At 41.6% G+C, this 26,965-nt stretch overlaps 1 protein-coding gene across 4 annotated transcripts in view; it reads right to left on the reverse strand.

Annotated features, from left to right (window-relative positions):
• Positions 1 to 26,965, reverse strand: part of LOC126336586 (organic cation transporter protein-like) — an 80,666-nt gene that overhangs the window by 45,318 nt on the left and 8,383 nt on the right. For all 4 annotated transcript variants that reach the window (XM_050000465.1, XM_050000448.1, XM_050000471.1 and 1 more), the window contains exon 2: positions 10,313 to 10,459. In XM_050000465.1, the coding sequence (XP_049856422.1) occupies positions 10,313 to 10,459 (147 nt within the window). The remainder of the gene's footprint in view (positions 1 to 10,312; positions 10,460 to 26,965) is intronic.

Consider the following 26,965-nt stretch of genomic DNA (forward strand, 5'->3'; position numbering starts at 1 on the left):
CCAATCTATTTATGGGTCACTTAGAGGAAGCCTTCTTGGTTACCCAAGCCTGCTAACCCAGAGTTTGGTACAGATTTATTGATGACATCTTCATGATCTGGACTCACAGTGAAGAACAACTCCAGAATTTCCTCTCCAACCTCAACTCCTTTGGTTCCATCAGATTCACATGGTCCTACTCCAAATCCCATGCCACTTTCCTTGACGTTGACCTCCATCTGTCCAATGGCCAGCTTCACACATCCGTCCACATCAAACCCACCAACAAGCAACAGTACCTCCATTATGACAGCTGCCACCCATTCCATATCAAACGGTCCCTTCCCTACAGCCTAGGCCTTCATGGCAAATGAATCTGCTCCAGTCCTGAATCCCTCGACCATTACACCAACAACCTGAAAACAGCTTTCGCATCCCTCAACTACCCTCCCGACCTGGTACAGAAGCAGATAACCAGAGCCACTTCCTCATCCCCTCAAACCCAGAACCTCTCACAGAAGAACCCCAAAAGTGCCCCACTTGTGACAGGATACTTCCTGGGATTGGATCAGACTCTGAATGTGGCTCTCCAGCAGGGATACGACTTCCTAAAATCCTGCCCTGAAATGAGATCCATCCTTCATGAAATCCTCCCCACTCCACCAAGAGTGTCTTTCCACCATCCACCTAACCTTCGTAACCTCTTGGTTCATCCCTATGAAATCCCCAAACCACCTTCCCTACTCTCTGGCTCCTACCCTTGCAACCTGTCCTATGCACCCTCCCACCACCACCTACTCCAGTCCTGCAACCCGGAAGGTGTACACGATCAAAGGCAGAGCCACGTATGAAATCACACACGTAATTTACCAACTGACCTGCGTACACTGTGACGCTTTCTATGTGGAAATGACCAGCAACAAACTGTCCATTCGCATGAATGGACACAGGCAGACAGTGTTTGTTGGTCATGAGGATCACCCTGTGGCTAAACATGCCATGGTGCACGGCCAGCACATCTTGGCACAGTGTTACACCGTCCGGATTATCTGGATACTTCCCACCAACACCAACCTATCCGAACTCCAGAGATGGGAACTTGCCCTTCAATATATCCTCTCTTCTCGTTATCCACCAGGCCTCAATCTCCGCTAATTTCAAGTTGCCGCCACTCATACCTCTCCTGTCATTCAACATCATCTTTGCCTCCACACTTCCGCCTCGACTTACATCTCTGCCCATACTCTTTGCCTTTAAATATGTCTGCTTGTGTCTGTGTATGTATGGATGGATATGTGTGTGTGTGTGTGTGTGTGTGTGTGTGTGTGTGTGTGTGTGCGTGTGTGTGTGTGTGTGTGTGTGTGTGTGCGCGAGTATATACCTATCCTTTTTTCCCCCTAAGGTAAGTCTTTCCGCTCCCGGGCTTGGAATGCCTCCTTACCCTCTCCCTTAAAACCCACAGCCTTTCATCTTTCCTTTTCCTTGCCTCTGTCCTGACGAAGCAGCCGCCGGTTGCGAAAGCTCGAAATTTTGTGTGTGTGTGTTTGTGTGTTATTTTATTGTGCCTGTCTACCGGCGCTTTTCCGCTTGGTAAGTCTTGGAATCTTTGTTTTTAATGAAAATTAGTTTTGTTTGTTATCTGTATTGTTGAGAAATATGAAACCAAGCCATATGAAGTGCAACTGCAGTGCCATTTAAATACTGTGTGGTCACTGTTTTTCCCTCTTCCACTTCCTCCCTCTCAGACAGTGTCACATGGCAATGAGGGGAAGTGTCCTACCAGTCTGAGTGCTCTGTGGAATGTGAGACAGGGCACAGTTTGTGAGACAAGTTCTTGGGCACCACTGTTTTAAGATTTTTTTTCTCAATGATGTCTATCATTCTATTGTTAATCACTGTATCTACTATTTTAGATGGAACAGTTGTTATAATTAAGGGTCTATAGTTACCTCGGTATCCTTTAAATAAAGGCATTACCTTGCTCCATTTTAAGTATTCTGGGAAAACTTGTTGCTACACTACTAAATTTGTCAGAGATTCAGGGCTTTTGCAAGATATTGTGGGCTCACTGCAAAAACCCGTTAAGTGCAGATTTTGTCATTTTTGGGTTGTGCATGCAGTCTATATCAGAAAATGATTGTGTTTTGTCTGGAGAAACCAGTTAAATGTGAAGAAGTTCAACAAATGTGGCAGAAATCTTTTAAGTGTACAGTTAAATATTCTGTACAGCACACAAATCATTCAGGTACACTTAAATGATTTTTCCTGCATTTTGTTGATAGTGTTGGTGAAATTATTTGAACAACAATCCATGAAATGCACTTAATGGCTTTCAGCAGAAAAAGGTATGTGATATAATGGAGAAAATTTTGTAATTAGTTTATGGTATGCTTTTGTTTCTTAGCTTCAGCTACCAGAAAAATGATCTGAAGTTTGTATAAAATAACGTTATATTACGTAAACAGTATGACATAAATATCATTGTTCATTAATTGAAAGATATCAAAGATAAATTTTGTTAGCAGACTGTTGTAAATCTGTGTTTACTATTATTGTCAACAGATGGCAACAGCACTCAAAATCCATTGTTGGCCTCTAATGATGTCACATTACCTCAACAATGTGACATCAGTATTATTGTTGATTACTGTAATTAATGTGCATTAATAGCTAAATGCCCATTGTAGCAGAAACTGCTGTGAGTTTGGTGAGTGCAGTAGCATTGTGCCAGTTTCCTACAATGAGTCTAAAAAAAGATGAAGCTGCAGGTAAGCAATGAAACGATACTCTAAACATGAACTTAATTATTCCAGTACACTGAAATTTTAAAATGTATGAAGTAATTTTATTTCATATTTTTATTTTAAGGAAATGAGTCTGAAACTCCAAGTGCATCAACTGGAACCAGAACAAATGATGCAAGTGGGGTATATGATGAAATCCCCACATGGACAGCAGCACAATATAAACCAAAGCAGAAACAGGAAATGCTGCAAAATGGTTCAAATCTTATATCTCTGGCAGGAAAGAAATTGTGTTATTAGGAAAGAGACACGTATCAAGCTCTCAGGCAACATCCAACTGGGAACTAATTACATGTGCTGTCCCCTAAGGTTCCTTTTTGGGGCCCTTACTTTTTGTTGTGTATATCAATGACCTGTCATCAGTAATATTACCAGATGCCAAGTTCGTTTTGTTAGCCGATGGTACAAACATTGCAATAAATAGCAAATCAAGTATAGTCTTAGAAAGATCAGCTAATAAAATATTTGTGGACATTAATCACTGGTTCCTAGCCAATTCTTTGTCACAAAACTTTGAAAAAACACACAACATGCACTTCAGAACTTGTAAGGGGTGTCCCTCAAGTATAAGTCTAACATACGATGACAAGAAGATAGAAGAAGTGGACAGTGCTAAATTCTTGGGATCACAGCTTGATAATAAATTCAACTGGGAGGAGCACACCACAGAACTGCTGAAGCGTCTTAACAAATCTCTGTTTGCAATGCGAATTTTGTCAGACATAGGGGATATAAAAATGAAAAAGCTGGCATACTATGCATACTTTCATTCCATAATGTCATATGGGATTATTTTTTGGGGTAATTCATCAAGCCAAGCTAAAGTTTTCAGGGCACAAAAACGTGCAGTAAGAGCTATATGTGGTGTGAACTCAAGAACATCCTGCAGAAGCCTGTTTTAGGGAACTAGGGATACTAACTACTGCTTCCCAATATATTTATTTATTCCTTAATGAAATTTGTCATTAAAAATATATCACTTTTTCAAACCAACAGCTCAATTCATGGAATCAATACTAGAAATAAGAACAATCTTCACAAGGATTTAGTCACTTAGTCTTGTACAAAAAGGTGTGCATTATTCAGGAACACACATTTTCAATAACTTGCCAGCAGCCATAAAAAGCTTAACAACCAATGAAATTCAGTTTAAGAGAAGCCTAAAGGATTTATTGGTGGCCAACTCCTTCTACTCCATTGATGAATTTCTCAGTAAAACCAACTGATATATATATATATAAAGATGATGTGAACAAAAGCGCTGGCAGGCCGATAGATACACAAACAAACACAAACATACACACAAAATTCAAGCTTTCGCAACCAACAGTTGCTTCTTCAGGAAAGAGGGAAGGATAGGGAAAGACAAAATGATGTGGGTTTTAAGGGAGAGGGTAAGGAGTCATTCCAATCCCGGGAGTGGAAAGACTTACCTTATGGGGAAAAAAGGACAGGTATACACTCGCACACACACACATATCCATCCGCACATACACAGACACAAGCAGACATTTGTAAAGGCAAAGAGTTCGGGCATATATAACTTCTGTGCGATTTCAGTGCAGTAATGTGTTCATTGTAAATGTGTGTGTGTGTGTGTGTGTGTGTGTGTGTGTGTGTGTGTGTGTGTGTAAGTACAATCTAACTTCTGCACCATTTCAGTGCAGTAATGTGTTCATTGTAAATAAGTATTATAGTAGTTGTATTACATGTTTATTACCTTATAAATAAATAAAAAACTCTTTTATTTTAAATTCAGTGCATTAGTATTAGTAAAATGACTTTCATATAGTGTTCATTAAAAAATGTCGATCATTCCACTAGCGACCTGTGGAATGGTACATTAGCTTATTTGTTTTAGTTGTAAATATTTGTCATGTATTGTTGTTTATCTGACATGTTCCGCATCCTGGAGGACCTCCTCACTACGGATCAATTGGAATGAAAGTAAATCTTATCTAATCTAAAAGAAACAGTATCCGATGAGCTGGGTGGAACTTATTTTAGTGAAGTGGTCAGGCTTGGTGCCAAAGACAATGATTTTGATTCTGATTGTTCTATCAAGGATCCTGGTTATGAACCATGTTCCAGTGATGCAGACAGTACAAATCTCATGATTAAAGAAATCAGTGCCCTAAAAGAGAACAACAGTGATAAATAAACAAAATGGAATAAAAGTGATCCCAAGACATGAAAGAAGAGCATGATTAAAAAGTATAAAACTGATTCTTTTTCAGATGAAATGAGGAACTCCTTTTGTCGAAGCTTCTGGGACTGCAATTATACAAGGAAGAAAGATTTTATTTTTGGTAACACTCTGAGTCTAGCTCCAGCACAAAGATGAAGTAGATCAGCCAATGAAACAATGTAAGAATTCTGATATTCACTACTTAAATAAAGACAATAAAAAAGTCAGAATCTCTAAGAACTTCTTTATTAAAACCTTACATGTTTCAGCTGATGTTATTGATACTGCAAATAAAGGAAAGGTAGAGAGTGAACTTTTCATAGGCAAAAGAATTCCACATAGAAAAATTAAACCAAATGATGTGCAGAGAGTTAAATACGACATAGAAGAGTTTCTTACAATGGAGTCTCACTACTCTAGGAAATCCATAAAATGACTGTACTTAGACCCCAGACTAAAAATATCTAAAATGTCTACCCTGTATGAGGAAAAATGTAAGGATTTCAAACCAGTAAGTGAAATAATTTTTTGTCAGAACAACACAAACCTAAAATGAATCAATGTGAAAAATATGTGAGTTAAGAGAAAGCAAAGAACAATAAAGAAAATGAAGCTTGGAAATGAGCGTATTGCAAGGAAAAATGAACGCAATCAAACAAAAGTTGCTGATATACAGAAAAATGTAAAGCAAGTAAGACATTTATATGTTACACATTTGATTTACAATCTTTCTTACAAACACCTTGAAGTGAAGTCAGTCAAATGTACTATAGTCTCAAAATACGTGCATACAGTTTCACTATCTGTGAACTTTCTGAGCAAAATGTTGTATTCTGCTCTGTTTGGATGGAGCTAAATGGAACTAGGGGTAGCTCAGAAATCTGTACCTGCGTCATGAAATACAATAAACAGATTTGATCAGATATAAAACACATTTCTTTGTTTCACAATTTATTATTAATGTTATTCCACAAACTAGGTTTCAGGTTATAAGCCCATTTTCAAGTACATTACTGAATCCCAAAGATGATAATACATCGATAAACATGATGACATGGCAATTATAATCTCAACTTCTTAGGTATTGATCCATAGCTTAATGTACACTTACACCAATGGCCATTTTTTTAACAAATTACATCCATTAATACACATTCTCCAATTATACTAAAATGACCAAACTAAAGTTATGGATCAGCTAAGATACTTTTAACTATGATGGACTGGGACCAAAAGTTTTACTTCTATCCTGGGGTTGTGACCCCATCTATAAGAGGTGAATAACTGAATTGTGTTTGCTCATCTAATAATAGATGTGGGGATATACACATCCATTTATCAATTTTTAGAATTTCATATTGGTCGAGTTTGACGCCCTTTTCCTCTTTGTGTAGGACTTGTACATCTATTGTGTATTTTTGATTATTGTTCAGGCAATGTTCTACAAAGGCTAAGTCAGGCTTCCTCAATCTCCAGCTTCTGTGGTGTTCCTTAAGCCTGGTACAGATTGACCACCCCATCTGCCCAATGTAGCAAGGCTGACACTCCCAGCATGTGATTTTATAAACTCCACTTTTTGTGATAGCTAGTTGTTTTTCTTTTGCATTGAACAAGAAAACACCTATTGTCTGAGGTACATAGAAAAACACGTAGAAACTCTTTGCCTTTGAGATGTTACTTATGTTATTAGATTTTTTCCCTATAAAAGGTAATCTGCACCATTTCTTTTCCTGTTTGTTTGTGTTTGTAATTGGAGCAGTAGGGACCTGGCTTGCTTCTTCATCTTTTTACCTAAAATTTTATCAATGGTGTTGGGGTTGTGACGGTTTCGCTTCTTTTATTTCTTCATTGATTGTCCTCAGTGTCGACATACTGGCTGAAAAAATAGGGGGTGGAAGTGCAACTACTGTTTACTGTAAATGGTATAGCTGACAGACACACAGTTGTGTTTCAGTGTTTTACTTTCACTGATCACAACCCCCAAAAAATAAACAGTTATATATGTATGGCCAGTGCACTATTGTTCAAATTTTTCCATAAGCCTCATTAATAGTTTGCAGGCAAACCTTCACATACTGCTACAATAGTTTACTATTGACCACCTACGAACAGTAAAAACCTAACCACAAAGTTCACTGTTCTTGAAGAATAGAAAGGTATGTATGGAGCAGACACTGTCATTGTTTCAACACACAGCCTAATAGTGTAACACTTATTTCACAGTTATGTTGGAGCATTGTTGTTGTTGTAACCACCACAGGTTTCTCATCTGAAATTCTGCTGTGGACTGACTGTCTCATGACCAAAAATAAGGCCCTTATATATCATCACAATAACAAGCCCTGTTCGGTGTTTAATTTACAGAAATTACAATTAAAACTTACTGGTTCATATTTTCCACAAATTTATGGAGTTGTCTGTTGGAACCTTTTCACATACAAAGAATAGCATCTACATATCTGTATCAACATGTTTTGCCAGTGGTTCTCTCTTCATAAAATCAGTCTCCCACTTGTCCATGGACATTTCTGATAGTAAGGGGGATAAAGGTGAGCCTATTGCCAAACCATCTATTTGCTGATAATAGCTCCCTTCAAAGCCGTAATAATTTTGATTTAAACAACACTCCACTCTACTAGCAATGCGCAGCTGATCTTCTAGAGTTATGTTGTGTGAATACAATGATTGTGACACAATATCCATACAGTATTGCACTGGAATACATGTGAACAAGCTATGCACATCAAAAGAGACTAATGTTGCATTTGTTGGAACCTTAACATCTATTAACTTGTTAACTAAATCCAAACTGTTCTTAACGCTATATTTCCCTTCAAAGCTCAGCTTCTTCTTCAAGACAATGTTGAGTCTCGTGGCAGTCTTGTGTACTGGAGCACCTATTGCAGATACGACTGGACGGATTAGCACTTCTGGCTTGTGGAGCTTTGGTAAACCATGCAAAAGAAAAACAACCAGCTATCACAAAATGTGGTGTTTATAAAATCACATGCTGAGAGTGTCAGTCTTGCTACATTGGACAGATGTGGAGGTCAATCAATACCAGGCTTAAGGAACAGCACAGAAGCTGGAGATTGAGGAAGCCTGATTCAGCCTATGCAGAAAATTGCCTGAACAATAATCACAAATACACAACAGATGTACAAGTCCTACACAAAGAGGAAAAGGCGGCCAATTAGAAATTATTGAAATTAAAAAATAGATGTATATATCCCCACACCAATTATTAAATGAGCAAACCCAATTCAATTATTCACCTCTTTTAGATGAGATCACAACCCCAGGATAGAAGCAATACTTTGGGCCCCAGTCCACCATAGTTAAAAATATCTTAGCTGATACATAATTTTAGTCTGGTCATTGTAGTATAATTGGCAAATGTGTAATAATACATGTAATTTGTTTAAAAGATGGTCATTGATGTAAGTGTACATTAAGCTATGGATCGATACCTAAGAAGTTGAGATTATCATTGCCTCGTCATCATGTTTATCGATGTTTATAAACTTTGGGAATCAGTAATGTACTTGAAAATGGGCTTATAACCTGAAATCTAGGTTGTGCAATAACATTAATAATATTGTTTAGTTAATTTACAATGCTTCATCAAGAACCCACAGTTGATTCAATTAAAACACATTTCATTCTTCTCTGACACTTTTTAGAACAGGAATCAAAACATAGCTGCGTTTTTTCTGTACTTGGTTCATACAATAAATTTACACATTATTTAAAATAAGTTTCTTGAATATTGTCATACATTCATGGAAGTGGACACATGCATAGCACAACTGAATGTGCAAAGAAATATGTACTTGTTTATACCCTGCAGGACTGACTACACATATTCAGACTAGCAAGATCAAAAAGGTTTTGAAATAAGAAAGGTTCACCTTATGCAGCACATGAATTGAAATATGCAGAATTCAAGGATTTATTTAAACTTTCTGCATCTGTAATTAAAAACAGAAGTAGTGACAGTCTCAGAAATAAAGTTAACTGGCTATAAGTGAAATGTTTTTGCTACCAAAAATTCAAGGCAAGAGTGACAGTACAGACACAATCACTCATCAGATTATAAGGAAATACATACATCTGGTAAAGGACATCCTTTAAATATGGAAATATTGACTTACAAGATCTTCATCCTAAGATTCTGCCAATAAGTGGAAAGAAAAAGAAGTGACTGTTACATTGATGCAAAAATGGAGTCATTCCTGAGGAATTTTGTACATAGTATAAGTCTCTTCCTACTTCAACTGCAGCCACCGACACAGTTCCTGAACCTGGTATAGAAGAAAGTGACAATAGTGATGCAGATGTATAAAGTGCAGGAAAAAAATAACTTCTTCATTGTTTTATAATCATTTAGTGATCTAATAAAATGACTGGATATACTGATTCCATTTACATAGTGATTTGTTTTTGATATAGCTGTGCAAAAGTTGATAAGTGACTTGAGTGATGTCTGTCAAAACCATATAAGTGCAGCAAAATATCTATTTTCTGTTATTTATTAAAAAATGATCAATTAACTAGCCAGTCATACATTAAGCTTTTACAAAACATCATTATTCCAAGAACCTTTGTGGATATAGCAAAAATTCATGTATCTGCTAAAACAATTACTGTGTGTGTGTGTGTGTGTGTGTGTGTGTGTGTGTGTGTGTGTGTGCGTGTGTGTGTGTGTCTGTGTGTGTGTGAAAAAAGAAACTAAAAATTCAATTTTCTTGGTACTTTCTAAAACATAGTTAACAGATTTTTGCAGTAAGCCCATGATATCTAGCACAGCAGGAGGCAAACAGCAATGCTTAAAATAGTAATTAAATTCTTGCAATTGAGATAGCATGTTCTGTGAAAAATGTGTGCAAGCAAAAGCCACTGTGAAAATGTTGAGAATGGCTGCAGTGTGAAATGTTGTTCACTAAATAATAATAATAAAAGTACATTTAAAAAAACTAGAACTTCACCCAATTGAATTTCAACAATTTTAGCTGTTATAACCAGTGAATGAACTTCTTCTCTCTGATCCACTTGTTGTTTAGTTGCCCTCGGCAATGGAATCAACAGTGTGACACTTTCATTCAGTGATTTAGATTCATAATTGAAATATTGATCATGATTTGTAAATTATGTATGGAACTGACTGGAGTTTTGACTATGGATAATTCACCCCACACTAATCATAACATATTGGCAATGTATTCGTACTTAGAATGATGTGAGATAGAAATTAGCTTACAATTATAAAGGAAACCACAATGATGCAAATAGTATAATGTAGCATCTGCATAATATGAAGGACATTATATTATCTCATTACCTGTGATTAGGTTTTGCTTGCAGAAACACGCCAGCTAGTTTGTGAAGTGCACATGATATAGCTGGGAGGCAGAGTAAGAGGTAAATACGTGCTTGATATGGTCCAAAATCTCCAAGGTGTTGCAGAACATCATCATAGGCCATCTTTCTGTAAATAATACATCTTATTCAGTGGTATTATGTGTGTACACAATCTTTAAGATATGCCACAGTCTATTAATATTTGCAATAAGTGAGATAAACAAAGTGTGAAAAAAACCTATACTGCTAGCAACTTGGGACTGCTTACTTACACTGATATAAAATTGTAGACACAACAAAATTCAAATAGTACATCAACCACATCATGGTGAATTTGACGTATGTTGAAGGTACCATAAGGGTGTTATACAACTAACAAAATCAAAGTTATAAAAAGTGTCAATAATGAAAATAGATTAATGAACTATGTGGCTAAACATAACTATCTTTGCAATGAACAATTCAGTTTCAGGCCAAAAGAAGGTACAGAGTTTAGTATAGCACAGTTAAGAAAAGTTGTCCTTGAAACACTGGACAACACTGAACACATGTCTGGCACCTTCTTGGGTCTGTCAAAAGCTTTTGGCACTGTTGACTACAGAATCCTATCACACTATCACATGAACTAGAAACACTAAGAATAAGAGGTGAGAGAAATTAGCAGTTTGAGTGTTATCTAGAAAACAGAGAGAAATGAGTTGAAATTTCATGTACTTGAAGAAGATTACTAGTAAAACACTTACCAGACTCAAAATATATTAATGTAGAAGCACCCAGGTGAGTGAGTTGGGCCCAAATACTCTTTCTAACTTATATTAATGATTCCTCACAGAGTGTTGAATCTGCATAAAAAATAGTGTTTGCAGGTGACAGCACCATGCTGAGCACACATGAAACGCAAGCACAGCTGACAAAAAACCAATGATGCTCTCAATGATGTGCACAGATGATCACTGGACAATAAAGTGACACTAAATATAAAGAAGACAGACTGTATGAGCTTCCAATTAAATAAAATACACAATGGTGCTACATTAAAAGTCAACAACTCTGTACTAGAAAGTATAAATCAGACCAAATTCTTGGATGAATATAGGCTGCCAGCTGAAATGGCTTTGAATTCTTGCTCCAGTTTGCAACATTTCATGCCTTCACGTGACCTATTTTGGATAAATACATTTAGTCCTCAGTTATGGGATAGTGTTTTGGGGAATAAGTGCTGGGAACATACAGATTGTGTCTCAGGTATGGAAAAAGGCTGAGTGAATAATGACATATAGCAGCAGTAAGCATAATCTGCTGAGTTATTTTAGATGCTAGAAATTTTGACTGTCCCTTGTGAATGTATACTGCAGAATATAATGTATGTAAGAAAAAAATATTCATCTGTACGAACACAAACAGCTCAATACATGAGCATAGAACCAGAGCATGTCATGGTTTGCATATAAAAAGGAAAAACAAGTCTAACACCCAAACAATGTGTTACATCATGACTAAACCTGTACAACAGCTGACTCGGAGAAATTAATCCTGTGGCGCATAGTGTTCACCACAGTGGCCAGATGTTAATGGTCACTTCTTTGGAATTTTCAATGAGTCCTGAGGTTTGAAATGCACACAGCCCACTGCAGTGGGAACTCCCTACTGTTGTCATGCCCTGATGCATTTGGATGCATTTGCAGCCTCATGAATGAGATAATGCCAGAGAAGTGACCATTAAAAACTGTCCACTGCAGTGAAAATCCTGCACCACATGGTGGTAACAGAGAAGGGAATAGGTGAGTGAAGGACGGTGACTAATGAAAGTTGAGGCCAGGAGGGTTATGGGCATGTAGAATATATGGCAGGAAGAACTCACAATGGTGTAGTTCAGAAAAGCTGTTGTTGGTAGGAATGATCAAGATGGTACAGGCTGCGAAGCAGTCATTGAAATTTAGTGTGTGTTGAGAAGTGTGTTCAGCATCTAGATGGTCTAGATGTTTCTTGGCCTCAGTTTGTTGGTTGGCATTCATGCAGACCACTTGTTAATTGTCATGTCCAAGTAGTACACAACACAGTGGTTACAGCTTAGCTTGTAGATCAGATGAATGGTTTCACAGCTAGCCCTGCCTTTGATGGGACAGATAGATGATGCTTGTAATAGGACTGGAGTAGGTGGTGGAGATGGCAGGATATGTGGGACAGGTCTTGCATCTGGGTCTATAATAGAGATATGAGCCATGAGGCAAGGGCTTAGGAGCAGTGGTTTAGTATAGATGGATGAGGATAATACGTAGGTTCAGTAGTCTATGGAATACCACTGCAGGATTAGCAGGAAGGATAGTGCTTAGGACATACCTCATTTCAGGGCTTGGTGAGAGGTAATCAAAATCCTGGCAGAGAACGCGATTCATTTGCTCCAGTCCTGGGTGGTAGTGAGTCCCGAGAGGAATGCTCCTCTGAGACTCAACAGTGGGACTTTGGAACTTGGTGGGTGGCTGGTGAGATAAGGCATGGGATATCTGTTTCTGAACGAGGTTGGAAGGGTAATTACTGTCTGGGATGGCCTCAGTGAGACCACTGATGTATTTTGCGAGGGAATACTTGTTGCAACACATGTAATGGCCACAGGTGGCTAGGCTGTATGGAACGGACTTCTTTATAAGGAATGGGTCGTAGTTGTCAAAGTGGAGGCATTGCTCATAGTTGATAGGTCTGATGTGGAGGTACTGATGTAGCCATTTTTGAGGTGGAGGTTACTATCAAGGAAGGTGACTTGTTGGGTCGAGGAGGACCAGATAAAATGAAAGGGGGAGTAGGTGTTGAGGTTCTGGAAGAATGCTAATAGATGTCCTCACCCTTGATCCAGATTATGAAGATATCATCACTGAATCTGAACTAAGTGAGGGATTTGGGATTCTGGGTGGTTACGAAGGATTCCTCTAGATGGCCCATGAATGGGTTGCTTTAGGGTGGTGCAATACGGGTGCTATTGCGGTATCCTGGATTTATTTCTAGATGATGCCTTCAAAGGAGAAGTAATTGTGGGTGAGGATATAGTTGGTCATAGCGACCAGGAAGGAGGCTGCAGGTTGGGAATCCATTAGGCATTGGGAAAAGGAGTGTTCAAATAGTGGAAAGGCCATGAGCATTAGGGATGTTTGTGTAAAGAGAGGGGGCATCAGTAATGTTGAGCAGGGCACAGTGTGGTAAAGGAAGGGAGAGTCGGTTGAGAAAATGAATTGTATCTTTTACTTAGGCAGGTAGGTTATGGGTAAATCATTCTATGGGGAGGGGGGAGGGGCACAGTGTTCAGCCACAATGGAACATGTTGGATGGTTGTGTTTATGGACTTTAGGAAGCATGTAGAAGGCAGGAGTTTAGGGAGTGGTAGGGATGGGAAAAGAGGTAAACTCTAGGGAGAGGTTCTGGGATGGACTTTAGGATTTGAGGAGAGACTGGAGTCCTGCCCGATTTCTGAAATGAGGTCACTGTGGCAGGGTGTACAGGTGAATGAATCTGGTGGAGTTCTTTGACCAGGAATTCCTTTCAGTTCAAAACATGGTGTTGGAGCCTTTTGTCAGTAGGTAGGATTATGAGATTGGGATCAGTTTTTTGGTGGTGGATACCAGTTCTTTATGTGGATATAAGGTTAGCTTGCATGCTGAGGTGTTTGGTGAATGATGGTGAAGCAAGTTTTAAGGTTATGGGAAGTCAAGAGGGAGTGGCTTGGGGCAATGGAGGTGTATCACGGTTGAATGGACGAGTGAACTGAGTTAGAATGGGTTCAATATTGGTTTTGGATGTGTCTGGTTGGTAGGGTTGGTGGTTAAAAAGTGTTTCCACTGTAGTGTCTGGGAGAAAGAGAGAAGGTCTTTCACAAGTCCAGCATGACAGAATTTCAGAGTGAGGCAAAAGGTATGACCTTTGGAAAGAACTGATATTTCTGTGGGACTAAGGCTTTTAAAGGAAAGGTTCATGATTGAGTTTTTGGTCTGTTTAGGTTCTTGATTTTTTATGGTGGAGGGAGGGAGGTTTTGAGGGTGGGGTAAATGTAGTAGGTCTGTGTGGTGTGCGTACTGTAAGACCTTTGGTACACACACCATCAGATTATTTGACTTGTCACTCTAACGAAGTAAGCGAGTGTCAGCAATATGTCTTGTGGTCTTATCGTGGCGTGTTTATCTTCTGCCATTAGGTCAGACGATAGAAATGCCACTTGCATGCTTAGAGTAGCAGATTGACAGTGACCAACTTTAAACAGAACTTGATTAATTTTCACACACATTTATTAAAATAATAAAAAGCATAGACATTATGTAACTTGGTTCTGGACGTTAATTACAATTGACAATCTGTAGTTCCTTTGGTCTTGGTACGTTAACCTTATTCTCACATATCTCTGATACTTGACAAAGAGTGTATTCATTTATCTTCATGGCTATGTACAGGAATATGGTAATCTTATTAGGTGCAGACTGGTTCAGACTGGTACAGACAAATGCAGACTGACTAATCGGATGTCTGTACACTCGTTATAATACCTCGCGCGTTCAGGTATCACTGCGCGAGTGTGATCCACAAGGAGAAAAGGTTCCACATTAGCAGCAATCTCATTGGCTGCATTACATATTAATACGCAGATCGGCAGAAGCAGAATTTGGTCTGTCTCTAAGGCAGCGCCATCTCGTAGTGCGGAGATGGACGAGCGCTGCGCCTGTGCTGTTGTGCTTAGCGGGGCGCACTCTACTGGGGAAATTGTGTATGTGCTGACTACGTGGAACTATGTACACAACAGTCTGTGAGGCAGATTTTGTCAGCAATGAGGGGATGTGTGGAAGATTTGCATGCTGTTATAAAGGTGGTAATCCAAGGCAGAAGTAGGAAGTGAACAGACTGGAGGGCTTTTTTGGGGTGGTGTTGTGCCTGCTGCTCTAGTTCTGAGGGGTAAAAGTTTCAGTGTGTGAGATGGGATACAAGAATTTTGGATTGTACAGCAATTTTATGGATGGAAAGAAGGTACTGTGAGGACGTTTGAGCTTGATTTATATGGTTTTGCAGGACTATATTGGCGAGGGTTAAGGACTGATGCAGTCTGAACAGAAGAAGGTCATTGTGGAAGGAATGGGTAATTTGATAGTCAGGCCATTTGGGGGAATTCCATGAGCCAAGCAGCAATGCAGGAATAGTATGTGGGAGTGGATTCTGACTAGGAATAAGGAAAATTTTCTGTATTTGTGCAGAAGGAAAATTCGTTAATAACGTATATATATAAGAGAAAACGTCCGCAAAAATACGTCATGATAGGTGAGGAAAATCAAAAAAAGGTCTGAACGGATTAAGTATGAAGAAACAAGATGGAACTTGAGTAAGTAGGTCGATAGAGAAAGGCGAAAATGAACTGAAATCGACATGAAAACACAATGATATCAAAGGTAAAAATAAATAAATAGCCCATAATGTGGGATGGAGGTCAGCGGGCAGACATGTATGTAGAAGAAGAACAGCACATGTGACTAGAGTAGTGAGGACCAAGCGAGGTGGCGCAGTGGTTAGCACACTGGACTCGCATTCGGGAGGATAACGGTTCAATCCCGTCTCCAGCCATCCTGATTTAGGTTTTCCGTGATTTCCCTAAATCGTTTCAGCCAAATGCCGGGATGGTTCCTTTGAAAGGGCACTGTCGATTTCCTTCCCAATCTTTCCCTAACCCGAGCTTGCGCTCCGTCTCTAATGACCTCATTGTCGACGGGACGTTAAACACTAACCACCACCACCACCAGTAGTGAGGGTAGTGTGTGTGAACTGGAGTAAGAGAGGGGAAAGAAGCAATACCTCCACTTCAAGAGCTGCCACCTATTGCATACCAAGAAGTCCCTCCTCCATACAGCCTAGCTACCTGTGGCCACTGCATCTGTAGTGACAAGCATTTTCTCTCAAAATGCATCAAGGGTCTCACTGAAACTACACAATATTCTCATACATCCCTACCAACCCTCACTCCCAATCCCTTGCCTCATAGCTCCATCTCTATAATAGACCCAGAAGCAAGATCTGAACCATGCATCTTCCCACCACTGAACCCAAAAAATGGTTCAAATGGCTCTGAGCACTATGGGACTTAACATTTATGGTCATCAGTCCCCTAGAACTTAGAACTACTTAAACCTAACTAACCTAAGGAAATCACACAACACCGAGCCATCACGAGGCAGAGAAAATCCCTGACCTCGCCGGGAATCGAACCCGGGAACCCGGGCATGGGAAGCGAGCACGCTAACGCATGACCATGAGGTGCGGGCCCACTGAACCCACTCCAGTCCTGTTACAAGTACCATCTATCTCATCAAAGGCAGTGCTACCTGCGAAACCAGTCATGAGATCTACAAGCTAAGCTCCAACAACTGTGCTGTGTCCTACATGGGCATAGCAACCAACAAGCTGTCTGTCTGCATGAATGGTCACTGACAAACTGTGGCCAAGAAACAGCTGGACCATCCAGATGCTTAACACACTGCCCAACACAGTATTCTTCATATCAATGACTGCTTCACAGTCTGTGCCACCTTGATTGTTCCTACCAACACCAGCTTTTCTGAATTGCATAAGTGTGAACTCTCTCTGAAATGTATCCTACATTCCTGTAACCCTACTGGCCTCAACCTTCATTAGTCACTGTGCTTCACCCACCTATCCCCTTTCTTGTTCCCACTCCAGCCTTACATGCCCTTCTATTCCACAATTGTACCCACAGTCTTTTTACTTCACTTCTTTTTCACTTTCCTCCACCACCCACATTGCCCCCTGCCCTCTGTCTAACCCCCTGCATCTAGATGCCCTATGCTCCCTCACCTCATCCCTGTATGCTTCCACAAGCAGCACTTTTCTGTCCCCACCCTAACCTGCTATCCCTCCCCCTATCCATTCTAATCTCCTCCATACCTCCACTATCCAGATTGCTTCTTCCATATTGTAGCTCACAGTCTGGCCTCACGTATCAGATTCAGAAAAAGGCCTTTTGTCGAAAGCTTCCCTGTTTAGCAGCCTTATTGTTGTACCTGTGTGTGACTCAGCATCTCCGTTATATGGTGAGTAGCAATCTATCCTTTTCATAACATTGTCACTGTTTTGTATGTTATTTAATAAGAACAATTGTATCAACCAGTGATGACATCCATACAAAGTGCACTGTATGACAGATAGTACAGTTAATCAACAATCATATTAACTGTGAATAAATCTTGGTTCTCTAAACTTACTCAACCACATTTCATGAAAATATAACTCTTTTTAAGGCAACATCAAACAAATGTAATTTCAATATTTAATGCAGCTTCATTAGAGGTAACTATGCACAGAATGAAAACTATTTATGACAATTGGAGACTGGAGTTGTATGTACACTACTGGCCATTAAAATTGCTACACCACGAAGATGACGTGCTACAGACGTGAAATCAGGAAGAAGCTGCTGTCATATGCAAATGGTAGCTTTTCAGAGCATTCACACAACGTTGGCGCCGGTGGCGACACCTAAAACGTGCTGACATGAGGAAAGTCTCCAACCGATTTCTCATACACAAACAGCAGTTGACCGGCGTTGCCTGGTGAAAAGTTGTTGTGATGCCTCGTGTAAGGAGGAGAAATGCGTGCCATCACGTTTCCGACTTTGATAAAGATCGGACTGTAGCCTATTGCGATTGCGGTTTATCGTATCGAAACATTGCTGCTCGCGTTGGTCGAGATCCAATGACTGTTGGCAGAATGGGAATCAGTGGGTTCAGGAGGGTAATACGGAACACCGTTCTGGATCCCAACGGCCTCGTATCACTAGCAGTTGAGATGGCAGGCATCTTATTTACATGGCTGGAACGGATCGTGCAGCCACCTCTCGATCCCTGAGTCAACAGATGGGGACGTTTGCAAGACAACAACCATCCGTACGAACAGTTCGACGACGTTTGCGCAGCACGGACTATCAGCTCGGAGACCATGGCTGCGGTTGCCCTTGACGCTGCATCACAGACAGGAGCGCCTGCGATGGTGTACTCAACGACGAACCTGGGTGCACGAATGGCAAAACGTCATTTTTTCGGAAGGATACAGCATCTCTTTACAGCACCACGATGGTCGCATCCTTGTTTGGCGACATCGCGGTGAACGCACATTGGAAGTGAGTATTCGCCATCGCCATACTGGCGTATCACCCGGCGTGATGGTATGGGGTGCCATTGGTTACACGTCTCGGTCACCTCTTGTTCGCATTGACGGCACTTTGAAGAGTGGACGTCACACACCCATGGCCCTACCCTTCATTCGATCCCTGCGAAACCCTACATTTTAGCAGGATAATGCACGACCGCATGTTGCAGGTCCTGTATGGGCCTTTCTGGATACAGAAATTGTTCGACTGCTGCCCTGGCCAGCACATTCTGCAGATCTCTCGCCAATTGTAAACGTCTGGTCAATGGTGGCCGAGCAACTGGCTCGTCACAATACGCCAGTCACTACTCTTGATGAACTGTGGTATCGTGTTGAAGCTGCATGTGCAGCTAGCTGAACCTGTACGCGCCATCCAAGCTCTGGTTGACTCAATGCCCAGGCGTATCAACGCCGTTTTTACGGCCAGAGGTGGTTGTTCTCGGTACTGATTTCTCAGGAATTATGAACCCAAATTGCGTGAAAATGTAATCACATGTCAGTTCTAGTATAATATATTAGTCCAATGAATACCCGTTTATCGTCTGTATTTCTTCTTGGTGTAGCAATTTTAATGGCCAGTAGTGATAAGAAAGCCATGGATTTTAAACTCGCCTTAAATTCTTATGATGTCTTTTAAGCTTTTGTCAAAACCTAAGTATCTTTTTCTTCGTTTTGGAAGAGGAAGGCCAATGGAATCTTTTATATTTTAAAATTTACCGTTTAGTCTTCTTTCTTCAGCTTATTTATTAGAAAGTGCGTTCGGATGTTTTTGATTTATTGAGTGATTTAGTTTCCCATACCAGCCTTCGACAAAATTCGTGGTCTTGTGCCTTGGTTAAAAACATTCCACATTTAAATTGGTATATTAGGATTTTCCATCCACTGATATCTGTGAATTTCGGCTTTTTCTCCACTGGGCATTTCCTCCTTTACTGATCCACACTTCATCAACACTGTTTAGTGGAAGACGTGGTATTGCGGCACAATGCAGCAAAACAATGGGACTTCTTCTCCATCCCTTTATTCCTTCGTTAAACCCAGCTCTTGTATTTTTTGACACAGATATTCGTTGAAGTGAAAATTGCAACCGGGATGCTTTGCGAGGAACAGACCATCGTGAGTTTTCAGAAAACTATTACCTTCAGTTAATTTCAAAATGTTTTCACTCAGTTGAACCTCCGAACTACTGCCAGGGTTCTGCATCGTACCAGTAGCTTTCCATCTAGTTTTACACAATCCAATCCTGGAGTTCTCATAATTTGGCATATTTGCGACGAAATCTAAACCTTTATCTTTCAAATCATGAAATTTACCGTAAAAAATTTGGAAAACAATCACTGCGGTTTCTTGGTGGATTCTTTTATTTGCAGTTACGCATTCGTTTCTTAATCAGCATATCTGTTTCGTCAGGTGGGCAAGAATGTTGCTATTCAGGCACGATTCTGCTATTTGCACATTTTAAACGGCGCTAGCATTTACTCCGTTCGGAATTCACGCACAACCAGTTCATATACTCATCACATTTTGTGTGCACCTGTTAGCGATGACCATCCTTGAGAAGACGCCGCTCCACTCTCTTTGTTGTCTTTAATTCCATCACTCACAGTGTGCAGAACTCATGTAACTTAGGCCTACAAAAGTCTCATGATGACAACACACCGCTGCCGGCGAACGACTGGCGTAAATCAACAAAGGGGGAGGCTCTGGTCGGAGAACCAAAGGTGCAATATTGGTCGGAAGTCCCACGGTAACTGCGAAACCTCTAAAAAGGTCGGAAACACCGTGGGCGTAAAGCCCACGAATGCCGTGTTGCTCTACTTGTATAAAACGATGTGTTCGTCCCTTCCAGATGCTCAGTCCAAGTTTCAACTCCATACAGCCACCACGCGAATGCTGAGAGCGCTAACAGTGAAGTTGTGTTTTTACGAAAATGGAACAGCGGAATTTAGATCAACGTTATGACATCACGTTTTATGTTAAAATTGGGGACCCCGCGAGTGGACAACATTCCTTATAAGAGCACAAGTTTTTCGCTTGCACAAATCGTTTTTGAAAGGCAGAGAACACGTTGAAGATGAACCTCGCTGAGGGAGACATTCAGCTTCAAAAACCGAAGAAAACGTCGAACCTATGCATGCTCTTGTTCTTCCAGGACAAACTGTTAAACAAGTGTTTTGCAAAACTGTCCTTGAAAGCCTGAGGAAAGGGGTGAATCGGGTGAGAGCAGATATTGCGGGTAAGTGGATGTTGCATCATGGCAATGCTCCATGTCAGACTGGCATTTTCATCATGTCCTACAGGCTGCGTGTTCACTTGATCTGAGTCCTTGTGATTTTTTTTCCCGAAACTGAAAAATAATCTAAAAGGACGTCATTTTTGGACTCTGGAGAACATTCAAAAGACTGTAACGGACATGTTAAAGGCCGTACAAGTTCAAGACCTTCAGCGCTGCTACCAAGACTCGGAACAATGACTACGCCGGTGTGTAGCTGCCGAAGGGATCTACTTTGATCGGGACAATATTCTTGTTTGAAAACAAATAAGAACTTTGGTAGATAAACAATCAGTCGCATTATTTTTCTCTCACAGCTCGTACACTGGGCTGGTACTCATGTCCCGCCTCAGTTACTCGGTTCGGAAACATTTCGAAAACGTTCACATACTTTCCCATGGGAAAATATTAGACGCGGATAGATGGGGTACACAAATTCCGTCCCCAGGAAGAGGTATGATGACAGGATGGGCTGGAAGGCTAACCTCTACCACTAAAATTGCCAAACCCATGTTCACGTGCCAAGCCGTACAGATACTGGATAAGGCCAGGAAAAAAGAGGAAGAAGAGACCAGAAGGCCCGTTTCACACTGGGACACTGGTGCCGGTCGCCAGAGACGGTCACCGGTAATTGTGGTGAACACTCCTGGATCACCAGTGCCCGACACCGCAGGTATTGCCAACTGATTAATTAGTGAAATGGACTCGAGGGAGGAGGAACTTTTGTTGGTACTTCTAAGGAGAAGGAGGAGGAGAATAAAGACAAAATGTTTATTACACGTACATCCACTGCTACATGATCGGCTGGAGAAAGGATTGTTTTATACTCATTATGTCGTTTGAGGATACGTTAACTATTCAGAGATTGGAGGACATGTCACCTTGTTTAGTCCGTGGAGGAAATATTGCGAACAGTGCTCGTTTTTCCCGCGTGCCGTTCGAGACTGGAACGGTAGAGTGACAGCTTGAAGATGGTTCATTAAACCCTCTGCCAGGTACTTTATTGTGAATAGCAGAGTAATCACGTAGATATAGATGTAGGTGACTTCGCAAACTGCCGGCCGGAGTGGCCGAGCGGTTCTAGGCGCTACAGTCTGCAACCGCTCGACCGCTACGATCGCAGGTTCGAATCATCCCTCGGGCATGGATATGTGTGATGTCCTTAGGTTAGTTAGTTTTAAGTAGTTCTAAGTTCTAGGGGACTGATGACCTCAGAAGTTAAGTCCCATAGTGCTCAGAGCCATTTGAACCATTTTCAACTTTGCAACCTACTTCGTTAGCCCTGAAGGTTAAGTGGGTTGGCAGCAGCAAAAAATGTATTTGCTAGAAATGTTACATGAACGTTAATGTGGTTAGGCCTCATTGTTCATCTGGGATTGTATTTGTTATGTGCATTGTGCAATAATTACTATGTTAACTGTAAGAAGTCACATTATTGTATTCACTGAACTGACTGGAACTTACAATTAAAATTACAGTGTATCAGGAACTTGTACCTCAATAATATTATAATACATTAATAAAATTCATTATTGTAGTAGCCACATATGCGTAAGTAATTGTAATTAAGAATATTATTGCAACTCTATTTTGGACCACATGGCGGAACACCTTAAGACGCAGAAGAAAAGGGGACGAGGGATGCAAATGTGCTTGAAGGTTACTACCCTCCTAGCCACCACTTTGTTCCTATAGTCATCGCTTTTGACGTCCCAAATGGCGGGACGACTTTCTACTTCACTTATAAAATCTTCCGTGTTAATGAAATCTAAACTCATAGCTCTAGTGTGTACAGTACAATATATATTGAATGTTTCGCGGCACTGTCTCAGAAGTGACTGCCTGTCTGTTGGCAAATCTGCAGCGCTGTGTCTGTGGTCTGTGTCCCAATGCGAACACTCCCAATCCAAACTAATGCCATGTCCAGCGGTGAGTGCTGTGAACACAGCGACAGTGTCCCTCACATGTGGCGAGGGTGAGTCACTGCTGGGTCACAGGGGCGTGGTGAGGTGGTGTAGTGTCCCGGTGTGAACGCTCCAGTTCAAACGAATGTATCTATGTCGGTGACGGTCGCTGGTGACCCTCACCATCTCCCAATATGAAACGGGCCTAAGGCTGTTAAGGTATCAATTAGTATACGTGTGAAAAGAATAGCATGTGTAACGGAAAGCAGATTGCATAGTCAGTAGTCAGTATCAAACACTGACCTCTGGGGACGAAGACGTGGAATACCAATGGATAAAAATCTATAGTGTTGCACAACACAGGTTAAGCATACATGTGTCGAGTAAGTGTGTCAGAAGGTGGGGGGAGGGGGGGGGGGGAGCAGGAGGGGGGAGGCGAAAGAGCCGCTTAGTTTCAATAGCTGTGTCAGAAAATTACTCTGAAATGAAGGAGCATGATCAAAATTGAAATTAAGTCAAAGAATTGTTAAGAAACGCCGGGCGGAGTGACCGAGCGGTTCTAGGTGCTACGGTCTGGAACCGCGCGACCGCTATGTTCGCAGGTTCGAATCCTGCCTCGAGCATGGATGCGTGTGATGTCCTTAGGTTAGTTAGGTTTAAGTAGTTCTAAGTTCTAGGGGACTGATGACCTCAGAAGTTAAGTCCCATAGTGCTCAGAGCCATTTGAACCATTTTTTTATAGTTAAAAACAACACGAAAGCCGAACGATTCCATAATAAACTGTCAACTCAATGCAAAAGCAAAATCTTGCCTACCGATCTGAAGAAAAATCCTATTTTCCTTCAGATCAAGTTCTTATGAAAAATCAGTTAACAGATCAGCACTGTCTATTCAGTCGCCGAGGGACAGTACTGGAAAAGAGGCAGTGTGTGACACTGGAAAACAGAAACAGTGAATTCAGTCTTCAAAAATTGTGTCACTGCGGTTTCCTCTTTCAACCATTGCGCGAACGTCGAATTTGCAAATATCAAGACAAAGTGATAGCAGAACAGAATACCAACTACAATCGTTCAACATGGAAAAGGCGATGTACTTTATATCTGAACGATTCAACATAAAATATGTGATAGGCTCCTACTCAAGTCTAGATTTATCGTTAAGTAGGAGGGGGAGTGGAAGGGCTAGGCCAAGTCCCGGGGATTGAGCAATGCAGGCTCCGACAGAGATAGCGAGAGGCGCGCCTCAGAATAGGCAACTCTCTCAGCCCAAATATGCGCCCAACGTACAAGGTACAGGGTCACGGTTGGGAGCGGAACATCGGAAACCAATTCGGCACTGCAATGATCATAAATACTTACATTTCCTGTCTTCCCAAACCTTAAGTCGGAAGAATGTATATAAAGGATATACCAAAATTGTGGGCACTACGCAATCAGACCAACAACCGGGGCACAATTCTCAATAATGATAGGTTAAATCTCATATATATATATATCCAAGCAACAAGCCCAGAATACTACAGCTGATGGCCGTAAGCTACCAGGTAAACCTACTACGGGTAAGACTCTTGAATGCCCAGAATTATTTTACATTTTAAATATTAACAGACATAGATCAAGGACTAAAACAAGATAATCGTTGAAGCAACTAGTAGCAGGTGTTACTGACAACAGTGATACTTAGTCGCCAGACCTACTGCGACCCAGCATACACATACATTAAAAATAAGAAAGTTTAAACAGCAATATACACTCCTGGAAATGGAAAAAAGAACACATTGACACCGGTGTGTCAGACCCACCATACTTGCTACGGACACTGCGAGAGGGCTGTACAAGCAATGATCACACGCACGGCACAGCGGACACACCAGGAACCGCGGTGTTGGCCGTCGAATGGCGCTAGCTGCGCAGCATTTGTGCACCGCCGCCGTCAGTGTCAGCCAGTTTGCCGTGGCATACGGAGCTCCATCGCAGTCTTTAACACTGGTAGCATGCCGCGACAGCGTGGACGTGAACCGTTTGTGCAGTTGACGGACTTTGAGCGAGGGCGTATAGTGGGCATGCGGGAGGCCGGGTGGACGTACCGCTGAATTGCTCAACACGTGGGGCGTGAGGTCTCCACAGTACATCGATGTTGTCGCCAGTAGTCGGCGGAAGGTGCACGTGCCCGTCGACCTGGGACCAGACCGCAGCGACGCACGGATACACGCCAAGACCGTAGGATCCTACGCAGTGCCGTAGGGGACCGCACCGCCACTTCCCAGCAAATTAGGGACACTGTTGCTCCTGGGGTATTGGCGAGGACCATTCGCAACCGTCTCCATGAAGCTGGGCTACGGTCCCGCACACCGTTAGGCCGTCTTCCTCTCACGCCCCAACATCGTGCAGCCCGCCTCCAGCGGTGTCGCGACAGGCGTGAATGGACGGACGAATGGAGACGTGTCGTCTTCAGCGATGAGAGTCGCTTCTGCCTTGGTGCCAATGATGGTCGTATGCGTGTTTGGCACCGTGCAGGTGTGCGCCACAATCAGGACTGCATACGACCGAGGCACACAGGGCCAACACCCGGCATCATGGTGTGGGGAGCGATCTCCTACACTGGCCGTACACCTCTGGTGATCCTCGAGGGGACACTGAATAGTGCACGGTACATCCAAACCGTCATCGAACCCATCGTTCTACCATTCCTAGACCGGCAAGGGAACTTGCTGTTCCAACAGGACAATGCACGTCCGCATGTATCCCGTGCCACACAACGTGCTCTAGAAGGTGTAAGTCAACTACCCTGGCCAACAAGATCTCCGGATCTGTCCCCCATTGAGCATTTTTGGGACTGGATGAAGCGTCGTCTCACGCGGTCTGCACGTCCAGCGCGAACGCTGGTCCAACTGAGGCGCCAGGTGGAAATGGCATGGCAAGCCGTTCCACAGGACAACATCCAGCATCTCTACGATCGTCTCCATGGGAGAATAGCAGCCTGCATTGCTGCGAAAGGTGGATATACACTGTACTAGTTCCGACATTGTGCATGCTCTGTTGCCTGTATCTATGTGCCTGTGGTTCTGTCAGTGTGATCATGTGATGTATCTGACCCCAGGAATGTGTCAATAAAGTTTCCCCTTCCTGGGACAATGAATTCACGGTGTTCTTATTTCAATTTCCAGGAGTGTATGTATAAAACTAGAACTATGTTATCTTGCTGACAACGCTAAAACTATGTAAGCAACCAAGTCACAAGCCCAGAGTACAACTGCTAGTGGCTGTAAAACGTTTGGTAATAACAGTATTTTCAACTGTATGCTGATTGAGCACTCAACGGCGCTCTGTCGAAAGGCTCTTCTTCTGGTTTGCCGTTAAACAAATTGTGATTCAATGGCGCACGTTAACAATAACAGGAAATTCAACGGCGCTCTGTCGAAAGGTATTAATCTTGCCAAGTGATTAATAATCGCCGGCCGGGTGGCCGAGAGGTTCTAGGCGCTTCAGTCTGGAACCGCGCGACCGCTACGATCACAGGTTCGAATCCTGTCTCGGGCATGGATGTGTGTGATGTCCTTAGGTTAGTTAGGTTTACGTATTTCTAAGTTCTAGGGGACTGATAACCTCAGATGTTAAGTCCCATACTTGTCAGAGCCATTTAAACAATTTTTGAATAATCACAGGGCAACGACGTATTTCGTTATAACAGTAATTTCAACTGTACGCTCTTTGAATACTCAACGGCGTTCTGTCGAAAGGCTCTTCTTGTTGGTTGCCGTTAAACAAATTGTCACGAAAGGTAGTAATCTTGACAACAGTATTTAATAATCATAGAGCAACAACGTATTTGGTTAAAACAGTAATTTCAACTGGCATAAGCTTTTTGTAAATCGTTAAAGCAATGAAGTGTTCCATGCGATTGAAAAAAAAAAAAAAAAACACCCGCATGTAATTCCCGTTTCCGAACAGTATCGTCGGACAAAAACGCATAGCTTTGAGCCTATACCGATGTCGCCATCTTTTCTGTAGTTACAGAATACATTTTATATATTTGTATATTATGACCACACTGGAGAACATCTGTGATAACAATATGGATACTGCAAACAGTAATCTTGTGAAGCTCGGTTAGTCTGTGAGATCCAGAAGCTAGCAGATGACGGCCACGTATTACCTGACTTTCAAAACTGATTCTATGCAATTATAATAGTATTAATACCTTCTGCTGCTAACGGGCGTTGATTATTATCAACGGGGAGAGGTGAAAATGTGTGCCCCGACCGGTACTCGAA

This window comes from Schistocerca gregaria, chromosome 1 (assembly GCF_023897955.1).
Source record: "Schistocerca gregaria isolate iqSchGreg1 chromosome 1, iqSchGreg1.2, whole genome shotgun sequence".
Lineage (NCBI taxonomy): Eukaryota > Metazoa > Arthropoda > Insecta > Orthoptera > Acrididae > Schistocerca > Schistocerca gregaria.